Source organism: Salmo trutta, chromosome 27 (genome assembly GCF_901001165.1).
Source record: "Salmo trutta chromosome 27, fSalTru1.1, whole genome shotgun sequence".
Taxonomy (NCBI): domain Eukaryota; kingdom Metazoa; phylum Chordata; class Actinopteri; order Salmoniformes; family Salmonidae; genus Salmo; species Salmo trutta.
In genome coordinates this window covers 40,412,498-40,435,246 of record NC_042983.1, presented here as the reverse complement: position 1 = coordinate 40,435,246, position 22,749 = coordinate 40,412,498, and the positions used below count along the sequence as shown (strand labels likewise).

Below are 22,749 nucleotides of genomic sequence, written 5' to 3'. Positions count from 1 at the left end.
CAGGACAGTAGATCTCCAGGAAGAGGGTTGGACTGAAAACCTACAGGACGGTAGATCTCCAGGAAGAGGGTTGGACTAAAAACCTACAGGACAGTAGATCTCCAGGAAGAGGGTTGGACTGAAAACCTACAGGACAGTAGATCTCCAGGAAGAGGGTTGGACTGAAAACCTACAGGACAGTAGATCTCCAGGAAGAGGGTTGGGCAGCTCTGCCTTACATCTACTGACGAATCCAGAGGGACCTTATTGAACCACACTGGATTCTGACCATTGGCAGAACTATTGTAGAAACTATTAGTCTGTGCTAAGACTTGTTTTGTTATGAACAGAGCTTCTCCAGTCCAGTTGAATATCTGTTTCAGCACCAGCGGTGATTCAAAAGGCTGACCACAACATGCAGTGACCGAGTAATTTGGCACCGTCACGTCATTACATAATAAATACTGCCTTTTTTAATCCAGTCCAATTCCTGCCTCCCTGCCCACGTGCACTGTGGGTAGCAGCAGCAGACTTCCTGTCTCACTGCCCCGGTGTGTTCTGGGAGTTGGAGGCCTGGGCTGGAGCTCCGGGGTGAAGTTTCCCCTAGGTACAGATCTAGGATCAGTGATGATCCCCCTCCCCCAATTCTAACCTTAACACAAAACTTACTCCAGATCAGTGCCTAGGGACAACTTCACCCTACTCCTGGGCTGACCCCTCAGTAGCAACAGCGGTGTTGCTCTGGTCCTGGAGCAGTAGCTGTGCAGGGGGACGTAGAAACACCACCATGACAGTGATGTTATCACTAGAGCCCGCTGCCTTGGCGTGAGCTACTAGCTCCTGGGCCACGCGCTCCCCCAGAACACCCTCTGAGACCTCTTCACACCCAGCCCCCTCCAAGGCCCCCGGGCATTCCCCCTGCTCCCGTAGCACCCCGAGGACCAGAGCCGGGACCTCTGCGGGCCGGACGACGTCAAAGAAACCGTCGCAGGCCAGGAGAATGTAGTCCTCGTCTCCATGTAGCCGTGTGGAGGAACAGTCAGCGTCGCCAGAGACATAGGGCTTCTGGTCAAAGTCCCCTGGGAAGGAGGTGTTGTGTCAGTATGTAGAGGCAGCGGGTCACAGGTAAAGTAAAGGAGGCTGGTTATTAGATGTGTTGAGTATTACTGTATGTGCACCGTTCTGGCTTGCATATCAGTCTGTGCTCATCAGTTCAGTATAAATATGAACATACAGTTACAGGCATCAAAATAAAGACAGAGGATTTCAAGACAGAGGTGAAAGGAAGCCATTTCAAGACAGATGTGCCAAGGCAACAGTGGAGGCATGCTGAAGAAGAAGAGCAGAGTTGTTTTGCTGAAGTAGAAGAGCAGAGTTGTTTTTCTGGGAAGTTGATTCAACCACCACAAGGTTGGGTTCCACTCACCTATGGCCCTAGAGACAGGTTGGGTTCCACTCACCTATGGCCCTAGAGACAGGTTGGGTTCCACTCACCTATGGCCCTAGAGACAGGTTGGGTTCCACTCACCTATGGCCCTAGAGACAGGTTGGGTTCCACTCACCTATGGCCCTAGAGACAGGTTGGGTTCCACTCACCTATGGCCCTAGAGACAGGTTGGGTTCCACTCACCTATGGCCCTAGAGACAGGTTGGGTTCCACTCACCTATGGCCCTAGAGACAGGTTGGGTTCCACTCACCTATGGCCCTAGAGACAGCGTAGGTTCCATTGACACGCCAACAGCCCATGAAGATGATGCATCCACCGAGGTCTTCTACACGCTGCTTCTCATCCTATAGGAAGACAGCAGTGGAGAGATGTTTAGCACTGTGTGTGTGTATGTCCCATAGGGCGGTGCACAACTGACCCAGTGTTGGCAGTTGTCTGTGGGGGGGGGTAAATATGAATTTGTTCTTAACTGACTTGCCTAGTTAAATAAAGGTTAAATAATAAATAAAGCGTGTGTGACCTCTCTCTCAGGCTTGTGTGGGTCCATCAGAGTGATGTCTTGTCCCCGTCTGACCAGCATGCTCTGGGAGTCTCCCAGCCACGCCACATGAAGCCACTCCCCTTGCAGCAGCACCGCCACGCCTGTACTGCCGCTGCGAAGACGCTGCAGACACAACACAGACAGACACACCCCCGTCACACACACAGACACACCCCCGTCACACACACAGACACACCCCCGTCACACACACAGACACACCCCCGTCACACACATAGATTCACCCCCGCCATAAAAGATAGACAACCTTCCCAGCATCCAACACATTCACATCATAGAGGATGAAAGGACTGTCCACTCCCACCCCAGCCTAAACTTCACATCATAGAGGATGAAAGGACTGTCCACTCCTACCCAGCCTAACCTTCACATCATAGAGGATGAAAGGACTGTCCAGTCCTACCCCAACCTAACCTTCACATCATAGAGGATGAAAGGACTGTCCACTCCTACCCCAGCCTAACCTTCACATCATAGAGGATGAAAGGACTGTCCACTCCTACCCCAGCCTAACCTTCACATCATAGAGGATGAAAGGACTGTCCAGTCCTACCCCAGCCTAACCTTCACATCATAGAGGATGAAAGGACTGTCTAGTCCCACCCCAGCCTAACCTTCACATCATAGAGGATGAAAGGACTGTCTAGTCCCACCCCAGCCTAACCTTCACATCATAGAGGATGAAAGGACTGTCTAGTCCCACCCCAGCCTAACCTTCACATCATAGAGGATGAAAGGACTGTCCAGTCCTACCCCAGCCTAACCTTCACATCATAGAGGATGAAAGGACTGTCCAGTCCTACCCCAGCCTAACCTTCACATCATAGAGGATGAAAGGACTGTCCAGTCCTACCCCAACCTAACCTTCACATCATAGAGGATGAAAGGACTGTCCAGTCCTACCCCAGCCTAACCTTCACATCATAGAGGATGAAAGGACTGTCTAGTCCCACCCCAGCCTAACCTTCACATCATAGAGGATGAAAGGACTGTCTAGTCCCACCCCAGCCTAACCTTCACATCATAGAGGATGAAAGGACTGTCCAGTCCTACCCCAGCCTAACCTTCACATCATAGAGGATGAAAGGACTGTCCAGTCCTACCCCAGCCTAACCTTCACATCATAGAGGATGAAAGGACTGTCCAGTCCTACCCCAACCTAACCTTCACATCATAGAGGATGAAAGGACTGTCCAGTCCTACCCCAGCCTAACCTTCACATCATAGAGGATGAAAGGACTGTCCACTCCCACCCCAACCTTCACATCATAGAGGATGAAAGGACTGTCCAGTCCTACCCAGCCTAACCTTCACATCATAGAGGATGAAAGGACTGTCCAGTCCTACCCCAGCCTAACCTTCACATCATAGAGGATGAAAGGACTGTCTAGTCCCACCCCAACCTAACCTTCACATCATAGAGGATGAAAGGACTGTCCAGTCCTACCCAGCCTAACCTTCACATCATAGAGGATGAAAGGACTGTCCAGTCCTACCCCAGCCTAACCTTCACATCATAGAGGATGAAAGGACTGTCCACTCCCACCCAGCCTAATCTTCACATCATAGAGGATGAAAGGACTGTCCACTCCTACCCCAACCTAACCTTCACATCATAGAGGATGAAAGGACTGTCCAGTCCCACCCCAGCCTAACCTTCACATCATAGAGGATGAAAGGACTGTCCAGTCCCACCCCAGCCTAACCTTCACATCATAGAGGATGAAAGGACTGTCCAGTCCCACCCCAACCTAACCTTCACATCATAGAGGATGAAAGGACTGTCCAGTCCCACCCCAACCTAACCTTCACATTTCCTCCAGATCTAAAATGATGTGTGGAAGTAATACTGGAATAGTATAGAGCAGTGGTTCTTAACCTGGGTTCGATCGAACCCCAGGGGTTCGGTGAGTCAGTCTCAGGGGTTCGGCGGAGGTCAAGACACACACCCGACTCATATGATTCGTGATGACACGCCCCGCTTGGCCATCATTGGCTGCAGGTGAACACGCAACATCGCTTGGCCTATCTGTGCTGCAGGGAATTTGGCGCGCTCAGTAGTCGAATTGTGACTGTCGTGATGGTACGTCGTGTGATTTCTTTCTTAATATTTTAATCCCTTCATACTAACTATGTCGAGCAAAAAAAGAAAGTGGTCGGACGAATATGTACAATATGGATTCACATGTATAACGGAACGTGATGAGAGTCAGCGTCCTAACTGCATGATTTGCAATGCCAAGTTGAGCAATTCTAGTCTAGCACCGGCAAAACTAAGAGAACACTTCCTTAAGCTGCATGGAGATGGACAATACAAGAACACAACGCTCGCTGAATTCAAGGTGAAGAGAGCCAGATTCGATGAAAAGGCTACTCTGCCTGTTCTCGGCTTTGTACCCATCAACAAACCGATCCTCACAGCATCTTGCCAAGGTGAAGCCGCGCATTTCTGAACTGGTCTCTGAAAGGCAACAGCAGAAGTCACACTGATTTGCAGTAAATATTCATTATTATGTTTTTGTTTTTGTGTGAAAATCATGTTTTAATGGTTTTGTTCTTTGAACACTGATGTTGATGCACGGTTCATTTTGTGCACCAGTAAAATATATACCTATGTTTTGAATTTTATTTTTCCAATTAAGAAGGGTTCGGTGAATGCGCATATGAAACTGGTGGGGGTCAGTACCTCCAACAAGGTTAAGAACCACTGGTATAGAGGTATATTGCTACAGCGATCTTATCCTCTCAGATCTATGAGAATCATTTCTAACGGTTGTTCGGTTAGAGTCGGGTTTATTAGGATCAATGTCTGCGCATATAAAAGTCCCAATCTCTACCATTTCTATTGCCTACCTCTCTCTTGGCTTTCCCTCTCAACATGTCATCAGTGCGGGTGAAGGCTGTCTTGAAGGCAGTGGCCGGGTCGCTCTGCAGCCCCTCCTGCTGGCTGAGATTGACGTGCAGGTGGGTGGCAGCATAGATAGCAGCGTCCACACCCCCATGCCCGTCAAACACAGCATAGTAACCACGCTCCACACCGTCCTACAGGAAGAGGTACAGGAAGCAGTCAGAGGTTCAGCCAATCAGCTTGCAGTAAGAAAGAAGTGCAACCAAATTGCCCCAATAAATGAAACTGTGAAACGAATAACCATTAGTCGGTCCCAAATGGAACCCTACCTCTTCTCCTTCAATGTAAGTAGATCAGTAAGCTGGAAGATTCTCCCCTGAACTGCTTATACCCAGGGATGTAGAGGGGGTAAACTATCATCTCCAGGGACGTAGAGGGGGTAAACTATCATCTCCAGGGACGTAGAGGGGGTAAACTATCATCTCCAGGGACGTAGAGGGGGTAAACTATCATCTCCAGGGACGTAGAGGGGGTAAACTATCATCTCCAGGGATGTAGAGGGGGTAAACTATCATCTCCAGGGATGTAGAGGGGGTAAACTATCATCTCCAGGGATGTAGAGGGGGTAAACTATCATCTCCAGGGATGTAGAGGGGGTAAACTATCATCTCCAGGGATGTAGAGGGGGTAAACTATCATCTCCAGGGATGTAGAGGGGGTAAACTATCATCTCCAGGGATGTAGAGGGGGTAAACTATCATCTCCAGGGATGTAGAGGGGGTAAACTATCATCTCCAGGGATGTAGAGGGGGTAAACTATCATCTCCAGGGATGTAGAGGGGGTAAACTATCATCTCCAGGGATGTAGAGGGGGTAAACTATCATCTCCAGGGATGTAGAGGGGGTAAACTATCATCTCCAGGGATGTAGAGGGGTAAACTATCATCTCCAGGGATGTAGAGGGGGTAAACTATCATCTCCAGGGATGTAGAGGGGGTAAACTATCATCTCCAGGGATGTAGAGGGGGTAAACTATCATCTCCAGGGATGTAGAGGGGGTAAACTATCATCTCCAGGGATGTAGAGGGGGTAAACTATCATCTCCAGGGATGTAGAGGGGGTAAACTATCATCTCCAGGGATGTAGAGGGGGTAAACTATCATCTCCAGGGATGTAGAGGGGGTAAACTATCATCTCCAGGATGTAGAGGGGGTAAACTATCATCTCCAGGGATGTAGAGGGGGGTAAACTATCATCTCCAGGGATGTAGAGGGGGTAAACTATCATCTCCAGGATGTAGAGGGGGTAAACTATCATCTCCAGGGATGTAGAGGGGGTAAACTATCATCTCCAGGGATGTAGAGGGGGTAAACTATCATCTCCAGGGATGTAGAGGGGGTAAACTATCATCTCCAGGGATGTAGAGGGGGTAAACTATCATCTCCAGGGATGTAGAGGGGGTAAACTATCATCTCCAGGGATGTAGAGGGGGTAAACTATCATCTCCAGGGATGTAGAGGGGGTAAACTATCATCTCCAGGATGTAGAGGGGGTAAACTATCATCTCCAGGGATGTAGAGGGGTAAACTATCATCTGGGGATCTCCAGGGGATGTAGAGGGGGTTAAACTATCATCTCCAGGGGTGTAGAGGGGGTAAACTATCATCTCCAGGGATGTAGAGGGGGTAAACTATCATCTCCAGGGATGTAGAGGGGGTAAACTATCATCTCCAGGGATGTAGAGGGGGTAAACTATCATCTCCAGGGATGTAGAAGGGGTAAACTATCATCTCCAGGGATGTAGAGGGGTAAACTATCATCTCCAGGGATGTTAGAGGGGTAAACTATCATCTCCAGGGATGTAGAGGGGGTAAACTATCATCTCCAGGGATGTAGAGGGGGTAAACTATCATCTCCAGGGATGTAGAGGGGGTAAACTATCATCTCCAGGGATGTAGAGGGGGTAAACTATCATCTCCAGGGAATGTAGAGGGGGGAAAACTATCATCTCCAGGGATGTAGAGGGGGTAAACTATCATCTCCAGGGATGTAGAGGGGTAAACTATCATCTCCAGGGATGTAGAGGGGGTAAACTATCATCTCCAGGGATGTAGAGGGGGTAAACTATCATCTCCAGGGATGTAGAGGGGGTAAACTATCATCTCCAGGGATGTAGAGGGGGTAAACTATCATCTCCAGGGATGTAGAGGGGTAAACTATCATCTCCAGGGATGTAGAGGGGGTAAACTATCATCTCCAGTGGGTAAACCAAAACCTAGGATATTTATAGAACTGGATTGTTGGTATTTGATTGCATTTTAAATGTCGGTCTACAGGGAAGTTAGGGTCTACCAACTGTACATGATTCTCCTCGCTCGCAAAGAGGCAGGCGCGATTAGAACTCTGATCAAGAATATAAGCACTCTGAGCTTTGATCAATGTTGGCAACGCAATAAGAGGGTAAAGGTTATTTCACAAATAAAAAGGTGAGTACATGACAGTGGTGTGTATTCATGGATGCCGAGGGATGCCAGGCTTCACAATTATTTTTAGGAAAAAATATATAATTATAATTTGTCTGTGTTTCATAATTTTCCTTCAATTTGCAAGAGGCTGAATGTACAGTGTATTTGGAAAGTATTCAGACCCCTGGACTTTTCACACCTTTAGTTAAATTAGATACTTATTCTAAAATGGATTAAATATTTGTTTTCCTCATCAATCTACACACAATACAACATAATGACAAAGTGAAAACAGGTTTTTAGACATGTATTTACATCTATTAAAAATAAAAAACAGAAATACCTTATTTACATAAGTATTCAGACCCTTTGCTATGAGACTCGAAATTGAGCTCAGGTGCATCCTGTTTCCATTGATCATCCTTAAAATGTTTCTACAACTTGATTAGAGTCCACCTGTGGTGAATTCAATTGATTGGACATGATTTGGAAAGGCACATACCTGTCTATATAAGGTCCCACAGTTGACAGTGCATTTCAGAGCAAAAACCAAGCCATGAGGTTAAAGGAATTGTTTGTAGAGCTCCGAGACAGGATTGTGTCGAGGCACAGATCTGGGGAAGGGTTCCAAAAAATGTCTTGAGCATTCATTTTTGTTATCATTTTTTACCCCGTTTTCTCCCCAACTTCGTGGTATCCAATTGGTAGTTACAGTCTTGTCCCTTCGCTGCAACTCCCGCACGGACTCGGGATAGGCGAAGGTCGAGAGCCATGTGTCTTCCAAAACACGATCCTGCCAAGCCGCACTGCTTCTTGACACACTGCTCGCTTAACCCGGAAGCCAGCCACACAAATGTGCTGCACAGCCTGGGATCAAACGCGAGTCTGTAGTGACGCTTCTAGCACTACGATGCAGTGCCTTAGACTGCTGCGCCACTCGGGAGGCCCCGGACTCCATTCTTAAATGTAAAAGTTTGGAACCACCAACACTCTTCCTAGAGCTGGCTGCCCGGCCAAACTGAGCAATCGGGGGAGAAGGGCCTTGGTCAGGGAGGTGACCAAGAACCCGATGGTCACTCTGACAGAGATCCAGAATTCCTCTGTGGAGATGGGAGAACCTTCCAGAAAGATAACCATCTCTGCAGCACTCCACCAATCAGGCCTTTATGGTAGAGGGGCCAGACGGAAGCCACTCCTCAGTAAAAGGCACATGACAGCCCGCTTGGAGTTTGCCAAAAGGCACCTAAAGACTCTCAGACCATGAGAAACAAGATTCTCTGGACTGATGAAACCAAGATTGAACTCTTTGGCCTGAATGCCAAGTATCACATCTGGAGGAAACCTGGCACCATCCCTATAGTGAAGCATGGTGGTGGCAGCATCATGCTGTGGGGATGTTTTTCAGCGGCAGGGACTGGAAGACTAGTCAGGATCGAGGAAAAGATGATGAACGGAGCAAAGTACAGAGAGATTCTTGATGAAAACCTGCTCCAGAGTGCTCAGGACCTCAGACTGGGGTGAAAGTTCACCTTCGAACAGGACAACGACCCTAAGCACACAGCCAGGACAACGCGGGAGTGGTTTCGGGACAAGTCTCTGAATGTACTTGAGTGGCCCAGCCAGAGCCCAGACTTGAACCCAATCTATCATCTCTGGAGAGACCTGAAAATAGCTGTGCAGCAACGCTCCCCATCTAACCTGACAGAGCTTGAGAGGATCTGCAGAGAAGAATGGGAGAAACTCCCCAAATACAGGTGTGCCAAGCTTGTAGTGTCATAACCAAGAAGACTCGAGGCTGTAATCGCTGCCAAAGGTACTTCAACATAGTACTGAGTAAAGGGTCTGAATACTTATGTAAATGTGATAGTTTTTTTATTTTTCATAAATTTGCGAAAATTTCAAAAAACCTGTTTTTGCTTCGTCATTATGGGTTATTGTGTGTAGATTGATGAGGGGAAAAAACTAATTTAATCTATTTTAGAATAAGGATGTAACGTAACAAAATGTGGAAAAAGTCAAGGGGTCTGAATACTTTCCGAATGTACTGTATCTCACAGGAGAAAGCATCCCTGCGAGCAAAACAGCGCCCCTCTGTCTCTCTATGGGTAGGCCAAACGAGTATGACATTGTTGCCACCTGTAGCATTGAAGGCAACGGAAGCCAGCGAGCATCTGGCCTCCCTTGACAATTTTTTTTGCCAATCAGCATTGAGCTAAACTGAGCTCCACTGTGACTGGTCCTGGCACACCAAAAAGTGTCTAAGGAAGCCAGTTTGAATTTGACTTCACTCCTATCAAATCCCATTGAGAGCATACGTCATTCACAGGTTAATTTGCATAATTTAGTGGAATTAAATTGGCGTGTGTGTAATATTTATCACACAAGCACAGCCAGGGGTATAAATTACTTAAGTAAAAATACTTTCAAGTACTACTTAGCGTAACAGTTTAGCTTCCGTCCCTCTCCTCACCCCGAACCAGGGACCCTCTGCACACATCAATAACTGCCTCCCACGAAGCCCCGTTACCCATCGCTCCACAAAAGCCGCAGTCCTTGCAGAGCAAGGGGAAGAACTACTTCAAGGTCTCAGAGCGAGTGACGTCACTGATTGAAACGCTATTAGTGCGCACCACCGCTAACTAGCTAGCCATTTCACACAGGTTACATTAGCAGGACTCGAAGAAGAAGCAGAACCCAGAAGTACTTGTTACATTTTGACAGGAAAATGGTCCAATTCACACACTTATCAAGAGAACATCCCTGGTCATCCCTACTGCCTCTGATCTGGCGGACTCACTAAACACAAATGCTTGGCTTGTTAATTGTCTGAGTGTTGGAGTGTTCCCCTGGTTATCTGTAAATAAAGAAAACAAGACAATGGTGCCATCTGGTTTGTTTAACGTAAGGAATTTGAAATGATTTATACTTTTTACACTTAAGTATATTTTTAATAATTACATTTACTTTTGATACCACCCATGTTCACTAAAATGTTTCTGTCACAGCAAATTTCAGGTCTGCTGAGTGCAAACTTGATCGTTTGAACTCCTTTAAAAACTTGAATTCTGTGCAACTTCCAGCGCACGTTTACTGTGAACACTGAGGCTGTACCCGCTTTAAGTTACAGTTATAACAGTGGCCAAGTAGGCTACTGTGGCTATTTTATCATAATGTAGACCTACCAAAAGTGGCCTACCATCAAAAAGTATGGAGAAAATGCCTCCCATAACATTTTAACATGGAAATAGCTGTTCTGTCATTCAGCCTATAGTAGCAGCCAATGTGTGGTGTTCAATGTAGGCCTACATTCCATGAGACTTTAGAAAAAATAATGCAGGGCTTGACATTAACCTGTTTATCCACTTGTTCTTCAGACAAGGTGGTGACTGGAAAATGTTGTGTTGTTTGCTGCAAGAAACCCACTTTACAAAATAAAATGCATTGTTATTATCGTATCATTATTTCAGAGAATCAGACAAATTATGCTACCCTTTACCTATTGGCTACTTAGCTTATTCAAGCCTGTCTCAAAATACAACACTGCCCCTTTAAGAAGAAAAAAAAAACAAGCTCTTTACCTGATTCGCTTTTCAAAGATATCTATAAATATCCACGTTTTTGTGCTCTTGATGGAAGCAATCATTCCCCTACTGCTGACTACAAATGATCTATAACTAACAAAGCTCTCCCTCGCCCTCCATTTTGCAAATCTGACCATAACTCTGTCCTCCTGATTCCTGCTTATAAGCAAAAATTAAAGCAGGAAGCACCAGTGACTCAGTCTATAAAAAAAAAGTGGTCAGATGAAGCAGATGCTAAACTACAGGACTGTTTTGCTATCACAGACTGGAACATGTTCTGGGATTCTTCTGATGGCTTTGAGGAGTCCACCACATCAGTCACTGGCTTTATCAATAAGTGCATTGAGACGTGGTTAAATGTAACCCTACGCAACATTAACCAATTGAAAACAGTACTGTAGCAATGAGGTTTGTGCAGAACGCTATAGGCCCAATACATTATCACTGCATACTGCATAATTCAGGCAATTTAAAAATATATATATTTAAACATTATAGGTACGCTATATGATCACACCGTCGGTCCTCAAACAGCCCGACGTTACATTGGTTGCAATGTTGTTGATGCACAAACCCTAAATCAACTCTCAGAATATTAGGCCCAGGCTGAAGATCTACTTTTTCACATTATGTTTATTTGTGGGGGTCAGGAGAATTAACGAAGAGGAAACTCAAATTAACTTTGATCACTCTTATTTTAATTTCTACATTGCAAAAATGTGACAATTTTTCATGCCAGGAGAGGTACCAGATCCGGACAAATAGGTTCCAGAACGAAACAGTCCAAAACGGCAAGGTGACTGTTCCTGTTAAGCACTGGTTAGGGCAAAGGGGAAGGGGTATGAAGCGAATTGGGTCCAGCTGAGAAACTGTTTATAACAGAGTTATTACCTTGAGGCCAGTGAGTGTGTTGAAGTCAGGGAGGGTCACATGGCGATCCTCCATCTTCCTTCGAGTGTTCCTGATGGCGTGGGCGGAGCACATGAGGAAACGGGAGGGTCCTACTGGGAGGGGGGAGGGGAGATTCTGATGCCAAGCCACACCCACCTCCCGAAGCTTATTGAGAAAAAGCCGCTGGACGGGCTCTGATTGGAGCACTTAGGACGAGAGGGGAGGGGCCAAAGGAAATGTAATTTCAGTTAGGTCTCTGATAATCCAGATGAGAACGTTCTCCATATTGTAGGACACATATCCAAGCCTTTCAGACTTACACAAGTGTCTAGGGGTTAATTGGTATTGGGAGATGAAACCCCAGGGGTTAAAGAGGTGGTCAATGGATACACACAAACACAGACACACTGTGATGGAACCAGCCAGCTGGGCTAATACCCTAAAATACTAAATTGCAGTCTGACTTTCACTTTTACCTTGAGTCATTTTCTATTAAAAGGTATCTTTACTTTTACTCAAGTATGACAATTGGCTACATTTTCCCACCACTGCACACACACAGAGAAGTGGACGCTCTGCTGGACACAGGTGGTCTGAATCATAGATGACATCATTAGCCTGAACTCACAAACGACTTCCTGTTCCTCTCCTTGCTGCTGTTCGGCTTCCTGGGGGAGGTGGAAAGGTGAAAGGTCAGCCTTCAGCAGCTCAGCCAAGGCTGCATGGCACATGGCTGCATTCAGTGTTGAAGGAGCGTCTCTGCATGAGAGGAGAGAGTCCTTATGAGTGAACACCATAGAGAATGTTAGAGGTCTCTAGTGGCCAAAAAAGGCATGGGCAGCGCCATTGAGGGCTTCTACCATTTTAATTGTGTGGGACTTCCAACTTCATTGGTTGATCCTCCCTGGTGACCCTGTTGGGAGTCTATGTCCAACCAGGTCATCAGGAAGAATGAAGAAGGACACGGACTACTTCAAAATGGAGATTGCCTCAATGGCGCTGCCTATGCTGTCACGGACGCTATAATACCACAGATACAAAGAGGAGTCCTGTATCTCTCTCTATGGTAAACACACACACACACACACAAACAAACACGCCAAAATTAAACAAAGCTAAACAGCACACACACATCTGTAATTTCTCTGTACGAGATTAGAGTCCTGCCAGGGCGGAACAGGGGACTGAGACATGCTCTGGGGGAAAACAGGAAGTGGGTAGAACAATAGTGATTCTACAGACAGGAAATTAGGTCATACAAACAGGAAGTACCTCAGAGTCAGAAGACAGAAGGAAAAGAGGACACACTATCAGAGACCTAACTCCTATGGCCTGGCCTGGCACGTTGTCGTCAAGAGCTCCTCTGGCCTGGCACGTTGTAGTTTAAATCTCTGACATTTGTTTTCAATACTACCGCTTTTGGTAACAATTTACTTGACATCCAGCATTATAAGACATTATGACACGGTCATAACCATGTCAAAATATGTCATAACAGCTGACAACGTGTCATAACATGGTCATAACTCATCACACACATATTTAGACCTGTTGTGACATATATTGCGTTATGTTATGGCTGGTTATGACCCCTACATAAGAGTGTTAAAACCCACATTTATTCAGATGTGTTTTTCCCTGCCAAGAAGTTTCCTTTAGTTTGAAAGTTTGTTTCTTAAGTCCTCTGTTGTTGCTGTAATTCATTCTTTAGTCATGTTTTTTTCCCCATCATATTTTAAATAACTTGCAGAAAATACACTTTATGACACTGTCAACAAGCATTATGACCATCCTAATTATTTAAGCCAGATAGACCTATCATGTACATGCCCTTACGTCAGTCCTCAGTCACAAAGAGGGTGTCTTGTCCTGCTCCTGAAATCTGCTCCTGCATTCATCCCAGTCATCAGCAAACAGAGCATTGGGGTATGTAGGTGCATGTCTGACATCAATGTTTGCGCAATTACAATGATTTCATAAAATGTTATGTAACATAAACATACTGTTGACAGGTAGGCTATGGTATAATGGAATGTTTTACCTTGTGTGGTAGATTTCTGGGGTTTGACGCTCTTCTGTAGGCGTCATAACCAGCCATAAAATAACACAATAGATGTCACAACAGCTGTAAATATGTGTCATGACAGTGTTATGACCATATTATGACAAGTTATGTCAGCTGTTATGACATATGACATGGTTATAACGGTGTAACAACGTGTTATGACACTGGGTGTCAAGTAAAGTGTTACCCAGCTGGGTAATTATCCCTGAAGTGTCTTCAGAGGCAGTTTACAGCTCTCCCTGTGGCTGTGTTGCTTTCTCTTTGTAACTAACTATCTGACTACTCTTCATAACTATCTGACTACTCTTCATAACTATCTGACTGCATATTCTCATTTCCTTTCTCCCTCTCCTTGTTCTCTGTCCCTCTCTCTCTCTTTCTCCCCGTCCCTCTCTCTCTTTCTCCCCGTCCCTCTCTCTCTTTCTCCCCGTCCCTCTCTCTCTTTCTCCCCGTCCCTCTCTCTCTTTCTCCCCGTCCCTCTCTCTCTTTCTCCCCTTCCCTCTCTCTCTCTCTTTCTCCCCTTCCCTCTCTCTCTCTCTTTCTCCCCGTCCCTCTCTCTCTCTCTCTTTCTCTTTCTCCCCTTCCCTCTCTCTTTCTCTTTCTCCCCTTCCCTCTCTCTCTTTCTCCCCGTCCCTCTCTCTCTTTCTCCCCGTCCCTCTCTCTCTCTCTTTCTCCCCTTCCCTCTCTCTCTCTCTCTCTTTCTCCCCGACCCTCTCTCTCTCTCTCTCTCTTTCTCCCCGACCCTCTCTCTCTCTCTTTCTCCCCGACCCTCTCTCTCTTTCTCCCCGACCCTCTCTCTCTCTCTCTTTCTCCCCGACCCTCTCTCTCTCTCTCTCTTTCTCCCCGACCCTCTCTCTCTCTCTCTTTCTCCCCGACCCTCTCTCTCTCTCTTTCTCCCCGACCCTCTCTCTCTCTCTCTTTCTCCCCGACCCTCTCTCTCTCTCTTTCTCCCCGACCCTCTCTCTCTCTCTTTCTCCCCGACCCTCTCTCTCTCTCTCTTTCTCCCCGTCCGTCCGTCCCTCTCTCTCTCTCTCTCCCCTTCCCTCTTTCTCCCCGTCCCTCTCTCTCTCTCTCTCCCCTTCCCTCTTTCTCCCCGTCCCTCTCTCTCTCTCTCTCTCTCTCTCTTTCTCCCCTTCCCTCTCTCTCTGTGATAAGCAGTGGAACAGCCCTGTAACTCAGCCCTCTACTCACGCAGGGGTATAATGAACAGGACAGGACACAGATATATGAGGATCAGCTTGCTGCTGCACAACAGGAATGTAAACAATGCGGTCTGCAAGCTGCAGCATCAACACCACTGGGGTCATGTTCATTAAAGCAAACCGGAACAAAACATTTTTCAACGGAAAATTAAAACAAGTGATTCTTATTGGACCAGGTAGTCCTTTACCTAGACAGATACACACACACACACACCACACAGTGCTGAGCAAGCATAGGCCCAGGTCCATGCCGTCTCCCGTCAGCTTGTCCACACACACACCTGGTGTTGAGTAGGCGTAAGCCCAGATCCAGGCTCTCTCCTCTTAGTTCGTCCAGGCTGACCTTCCTGCTGAGGGGGTTGAGAGGCAGGGGGTCTTCAGAACCCAGCGGAGCAGGGAACTTCTCTAGGAATCTCCTCAGGAACCGACGCACCACCTCCTCCTCCATGACACCACCCATACCTGAATTTGGAACACACACACACACAGCATACCATTCAGGGGTTGGAACCGGTTCAGGGAACTGAAAAAAATTATGACTTTTTTTGGAGGAATTGAAACAGAAGCGGGAACGAAAGTGATCTCTACTGTTCTTGAACCGGCGAATAGCTCAGGTACACATGAAAGCATGAAATGACCCCGGGAATCGATAGAACATTGCTCAGAGATGCACAAAAACAATATAACATTCAAAATTGGTGAATCTTTCTTTTAACTCAAGGTACTTTGATAAAGTAGCTCACTACATCCAAACTACTTTGTGAGACATTACCATATCTAAATCTGAAATGTCAGACTACAAATTGCAAGAACAGATACCCCTGGAGTCAGATGTTAATAGAGTGTGAAATTTTGCCTTTTAACCTCTCTGGGCTAGGTGGCACCAAATCGTCCCACCTACGTAACAGCCAGTTGAATCCTGTGGCGCGATTTTCAAAACCTTTGAAATGCTATTACTTCAATTTCTCAAACATATGACTATTTTACAGCTATTTAAAGACAAGACTCTCGTTAATCTAACCACACTGTCCGATTTCAAAAAGGCTTTACAACGAAAGCAAAACATTAGATTATGTCAGCAGACTACCCAGCCAGAAATAATCAGACACCCATTTTTCAAGCTAGCATATAATGTCACAAAAACCCAAATCACAGCTAAATGCAGCACTAACCTTTGATGATCTTCATCAGATGACACACCTAGGACATTATGTTATACAATACATGCATGTCTGTTCAATCAAGTTCATATTTATATCAAAAAACAGCTTTTTACATTAGCATGTGACGTTCAGAAAAAGCATACCCCCCGCAAACTTCCGGGGAATTTACTAACAATTTACTAAATTACTCACGATAAACGTTCACAAAAAGCATAACAATTATTTTAAGAATTATAGATACAGAACTCCTCTATGCACTCGATATGTCCGATTTTAAAATAGCTTTTCGGATGAAGCACATTTTGCAATATTCTAAGTACATAGCCCAGCCATCACGGGCTAGCTATTTAGACACCCGGCAAGTTTAGCCTTCACCAAAATCATATTTCCTATAAGAAAAATGATCTTACCTTTCCTGTTCTTCGTCAGAATGCACTCCCAGGACTTCTACTTCAATAACAAATGTAGGTTTGGTCCCAAATAATCCATCGTTTTGTTCCATCAGCGACGTTTTGTTCGTGCGTTCTAGACACTATCAGAATGGTAAATCACGGTCGTGCGCATGGCGCATAACGTGACAAAAAATTTCTAAATATTCCATTACCGTACTTCGAAGCATGTCAACCGCTGTTTAAAATCAATTTTTATGCAATTTATCTCGTAGAAAAGCGATAATATTCCGACCGGGAATCTGCCTGTCTGTAAATAGAGGGAAAAACAGAAAGGCGGGGGCGGCCAGTGCACGCGCCTAAGCCTTTTGTCTGCTGATAGACCACTTAGCAAAAGCGCTCGTGTGTTTCAGCCAGGGCTTTGAATTACGTCATTCAGGTTTTTCCCGGGCTCTGAGAGCCCATTGGAGACGTGGGAAGTGTCACGTAACAGCAGAGATCCTGAGTTTTTGGAAGAGATGTCAAAGAAAGCAAATAAATGGTCAAACAGGCCACTTCCTGTAAAGGAATCTCTCAGGTTTTTGCCTGCCAAATGAGTTCTGTTATACTCACAGACACCATTCAAACAGTTTTAGAAACTTTAGGGTGTTTTCTATCCATATATAATAAGTATATGCATATTCTAGTTACTGGGTAGGATTAGTAACCAGATTAAATCGGGTACGTTTTTTATCCGGCCGTGTAAATACTGCCCCCTAGCCCCAACAGGTTAAACAAATAAACACATTTTAAATTAAGAATTAGGCAGGTCTGATAGTGAAAAATAAAATGATTGCCTACTTCACCCATATTTTCCTTTTCTTTTAGCAAAATAAGTAGTGTGTAGGTCCAGTAGTTAGCTACACCGCTACATGGTAAAACAGTAGTGTGTAGTTCCAGTAGTTAGCTACACCGCTACATGGTAAAAACAGTAGTGTGTAGTTCCAGTACTTAGCTACACCGCTACATGGTAAAACAGTAGTGTGTAGTTCCAGTAGTTAGCTACACCGCTACATGGTAAAACAGTAGTGTGTAGTTCCAGTAGTTAGCTAAGTTAGACCTCTACATGGCAAAATGAGTTAAATAACTACTGGAAACACTACCAAGATTTGAATTTAGCTCAACTCCCGCCAAGCTACTGCAAAATGTAGTTAAATTACTAGATAAACAATATGTAGTTCACTAATGTTACTCCGCAACACTGGTAAACAACCATCTTACCCGTTCTACAACAAGCTGCTCCATCAGTGCTAATTAGGGAGTAAATTAAAGAGCCAAATGTAAAACAAATGTTGATTTCACAGTTCTAAAAAATTACGAAAAGGAATCATATGAACCGTTACTTTTTAGGTGGTCGAACTGGTTCAGAACTTTATTTTCTTATCGGAACATCGGAACGGAACAAAAATAGGGTTTCTGCTCAGAATGATAAGAAAATCATTATTACCATTAGGTTTTATTATTGTAACAAACCGATTACCGCTCTCCCAAGGGAGATAGCTTTCTTGGAGCAGCGGTAACGTGTTCATATCTGGACCTTAGGGTCACACGTTTGAGGGTTGCCTTGGAACCTTGGGATGTTTTTTTTTATAATGATTTCCCTTACACATTTAATAATCATTTATTTTCCCTTCAGGTTAAGTGTCAGAGGCCAGTTAAAGGTCAAACAGATGCAGTGAGTGGTCCCCACGACAACCAGAGGCCCGGCATCCACCCTGTCTGTCTGTCTGTGTGTTCATCTGTCCTTTTGTCTGCCTGTCTGTCTCTCGGTCTGTCAGTGAGACTCACAGGTCCAACTTCTATATGAGGGACAAAATAATAATACCTCAATATTATTCCTGTCAATGTGAAGGACACACCATTATCCCTGCTATAGCCCAATAATGGACCAAATAAGTATGTTACTCCTTACAGTTCAAGGACCTTACATGTTCTGTTTAAAGGGTGAATTTGCTCCAGCAGCCAAAACAACCAAATTCTCCATCTAAACGTGAATCAATGCTCAATTGCAGGACATTTCTGGAAACAAATTCCTCTACTTTCATATCACATCACAAGTATTTCACAAATGCAAAATATACACTTACTGTACACTGTTTTAACCTGTTTTAACACAGTTGCAGCAGATAGTAATTCTCAGTGACAACACGTTTGTGACGTCCGTCTTCAGTTTACACAGATATTTTGAGACGCAGACACCTAACTAGCAAACGTACGCGCCTCTGTCTTCCATCTGATTTCCGTAAAAAACAAGCACTACAACATGGAACTATGGCCATGTGGGATTCAAACACACAAAAAAGGGAGATTTTCCAATGCCTATTGGTACCTATTGGGTCAAAAATAAATTATAAAACACATTGAATATCCCTTTGAACATAGTGGATATTAATTACACTGGATGGTGTAACAATAAACCCAGTCACTACAAAGATGCAGGCGTCCTTCCTAACTCAGTTGCCTGAGAGGAAGGAAACCGCTCAGGGATTTCACTTAAGGACTATGTTGACTTTGTTGTTAGAATTTTTCTTCCACTTTGACAGAGTATTTTGTGTAAAAGTTTGTGTAAAATTGCTAAATTACATTTTAATCCCACTTTGTAACACAGTGTGGAAAAAGTAGGGGGGTGTGAATACTTTCTGAAGGCACTGTAACCTTTAGCTTTTTGAAAATTATTTCTCATTGATATGAAATCAAAATTAGTGGATTTGGCTATTTCAGCCACACCCGTTTCTGACAAGTGTATAAAAACGTGCACACCGCCATGCAATCTCCATAGACAAACATTGGCAGTGGAATGACCTTACTGTAAAGCTCAGTGACTTTCATCGTGGCACCGTCATAGGATGCCACCTTTCCAACAAGTCAGTTCGTCAAATTTCTGCCCTGGTAGAGCTGCCCCGGCCAACTGTAAGTGCTGTTATTGTGAAGTGGAAACGTCTAGGAGCAACAACGGCTCAGCTGTGAAGTGGTAGGCCACACAAGCTCACAGAACGGGACCGCCGGGTGCTGAAGTGCGTAAAAATTGTCTGTCCCCGGTTGCAACACTCACTACCTAGTTTCAAATTGCCGATGGAAGCAATGTCAGCACAATAACTGTTTGTCAGGAGCTTCATGAAATGGGTTTCCATGGCCGAGCTGCCGCACACAAGCCTTAGTTTACCATGCCCAATGCCAAGCGTCAGCTGGAGTGGTGTAAAGTTTGCCTCCATTGGACTCTGGAGCAGTGGAAACACGCTTCACCATCTGGCAGTCTGAAGAACGAATCTGTGTTTGGCGGATACCAGGAGAACGCTACCTGCCCAAATGCATAGCGCCAACTGTAAAATTTGGTGGAGGAGGAATAATGGTCTAGTGGCTGTTTTTCATGGTTCGGTCTAGGCCCCTTAGTTCCAGTGATGGGAGATCTTAGCGCTACAGCATACAATGACATTATAGACAATTCTGTGCTTCCAACTTTTTAGGGAAGGCCCTTTCCTGTTTCAACATGACAATGCCCCCGTGCACAAAGCGAGGTCCGTACAGAAATGGTTTGTCAAGATCAGTGTGGAAGAACTTGACTAGCCGGCACAGAGCCCTGACCTCAACCCCATCGAACACCTTTGAGATGAATTGGAACGCCGACTGCGAGACAGGCCTAACCATTCAACATCAGTGCCCGACCTCACTAATGCTCTTGGCTGAATGAAAGCAAGTCCCCGCAGCAATGTTCCAACATCTAGTGGAAAGCCTTCCCAGAAGAGTGGAGGCTGTTATAGCAGCAAAGGGGGGACCAACTCCATATTAATGCTCATGATTTTAGAATGAGATGTTCGACGAGCAGGTGTCCACATACTTTTAGTCATGTCATGAGTCTACTCCCAATTTATCATATATGCAGTCACTTTAACTATATATTCATGTACATACTACCTCAATTGGCCCGACCAACCAGTGCTCCCGCACATTGGCTAACCGGGCTATCTGCATTGTGTCCCACCCCCCACCACCTGCCAACCCCTCTTTTTACGCTACTGCTACTCTCTGTTCATCATATATGCATAGTCACTTTAACCATACCTACATGTACATACTACCTCAATCAGCCTGACTAACCGGTGTCTGTATATAGCCTTGCTACTCTTATTTTATCTCTTTACTTACCCATTTTTCCCACTATTGGTTAGAGCCTGTAAGTAAGCATTTCACTGTAAGGTCTACTACACCTGTTGTATTCAGCATTTCACTGTAAGGTCTACTACACCTGTTGTATTCAGCATTTCACTGTAAGGTCTACTACACCTGTTGTATTCAGCATTTCACTGTAAGGTCTACTACACCTGTTGTATTCAGCATTTCACTGTGAGGTCTACTACACCTGTTGTATTCAGCATTTCACTGTGAGGTCTACTACACCTGTTGTATTCAGCATTTCACTGTAAGGTCTACTACACCTGTTGTATTCAGCATTTCACTGTAAGGTCTACTACACCGGTTGTATTCAGCATTTCACTGTAAGGTCTACTACACCTGTTGTATTCAGCATTTCACTGTAAGGTCTACTACACCTGTTGTATTCAGCATTTCACTGTAAGGTCTACTACACCTGTTGTATTCAGCATTTCACTGTAAGGTCTACTACACCTGTTGTATTCAGCATTTCACTGTAAGGTCTACTACACCTGTTGTATTCAGCATTTCACTGTAAGGTCTACTACACCTGTTGTATTCAGCATTTCACTGTAAGGTCTACACCTGTTGTATTCAGCATTTCACTGTAAGGTCTACTACACCTGTTGTATTCAGCATTTCACTGTAAGGTCTACTACACCTGTTGTATTCAGCATTTCACTGTAAGGTCTACTACACCTGTTGTATTCAGCATTTCACTGTGAGGTCTACTACACCTGTTGTATTCAGCATTTCACTGTAAGGTCTACACCTGTTGTATTCAGCATTTCACTGTAAGGTCTACTACACCTGTTGTATTCAGCATTTCACTGTAAGGTCTACACCGGTTGTATTCAGCATTTCACTGTAAGGTCTACACCGGTTGTATTCGGCGCACGTGACAAATAAACTTTGATTTGATGTAGTGTAGCTTTAGCAAGGGGCTAGTGGTCACCTGTGTGTGTATCTTAGGATCAGAAATAGAGGAAATGTTGTGCACATGAAGTGAATGAATGTTTAATAATACAATAATGTAACACAACGTGACGAATAAAATCACGGTTGAGACGCGCGTGTATATGACACAATGTTTATGTTGCTGTAGGCCATTCAATGTCTGCATTCCTAGTTGCAAAACCTATTTGCTATATATTATAACGTCAGCGATGCAGTCTGAGTCTCCATAAACAACATGTTTGATTTTATTTCCTGCTTCGCAAAAAAAGCACAAACTACTTTCAAGCTACAGTACGACACGATAACATTTCTTACCTTGGCCTATCTTCTTCAGGGCACTCCCTTTACTAGCTCGCTACGGGGCTGAACGAGACAACTACACGCCCTTTCAAGACTGACACAAAATGACTTTTAAGTCATGGAAGTCCAGAAGAAGCGTGGCGACGTGAAAACGAACCACTTTGTTCGAAGACAGCTTATTACACTGAACCTGCGCATATCACTGAGTTGTAGATCATGGGCTTGCTCGTAGTGGGCGCAAGCACATTTCGAGACTATGTTGATAGATCTGTGTTTGGCTGCGTAGACACTACGGGAATTTGACGTTCCTGAACACTGGACTGACAGACCATGGGGGAATCTCAAGTGTGAAATCCATGCGTCCTCGTGCTTCGCCTCCTCAAAACCCATTGGAGAAGGTCAGAGGGGCGGGACCTCTGGCTTCCTTAATCCAATGGGTTTTCAGCAGGAGAGAGAGGACACGAGGACTACATATTTGAGATTCTCCCATGGTCTGTAATTCTAGTGTTCAGGAACGTCAAATTCCCGCAGTGTCTACGCAGCCAAGCACAGATCTATGAATATATTAGATAGTCTCAAAATGAGCAAAATCTAAACCGTTTATAGCGTATATAAAATACTAGCCTTGGAAGCCCAGGGTGAACGAAACAGGTATTTTAGAAGGCTGGCCAGACGAGACTAACGAAAGCCTATTCAGTCAGAGGCATTCAGAAA

At 45.0% G+C, this 22,749-nt stretch overlaps 1 protein-coding gene across 1 annotated transcript; it reads right to left on the bottom strand.

The window, feature by feature from the left end:
* Positions 1–624: 624 nt before the first annotated feature.
* Positions 625–22,276, bottom strand: ppm1f (protein phosphatase, Mg2+/Mn2+ dependent, 1F). The gene is made up of 8 exons (XM_029718177.1): positions 22,051–22,276; positions 15,320–15,500; positions 12,400–12,530; positions 11,772–11,977; positions 4,840–5,028; positions 1,948–2,091; positions 1,678–1,771; positions 625–1,058 (listed from the first exon to the last, which is right to left on the bottom strand). Exons 2-8 carry the CDS (start codon positions 15,496–15,498, stop codon positions 679–681), a joined length of 1,323 nt encoding a protein of 440 aa, XP_029574037.1. The 5' UTR covers positions 15,499–15,500; positions 22,051–22,276; the 3' UTR covers positions 625–678.
* Between the last annotated feature and the right edge of the window lie 473 nt (positions 22,277–22,749).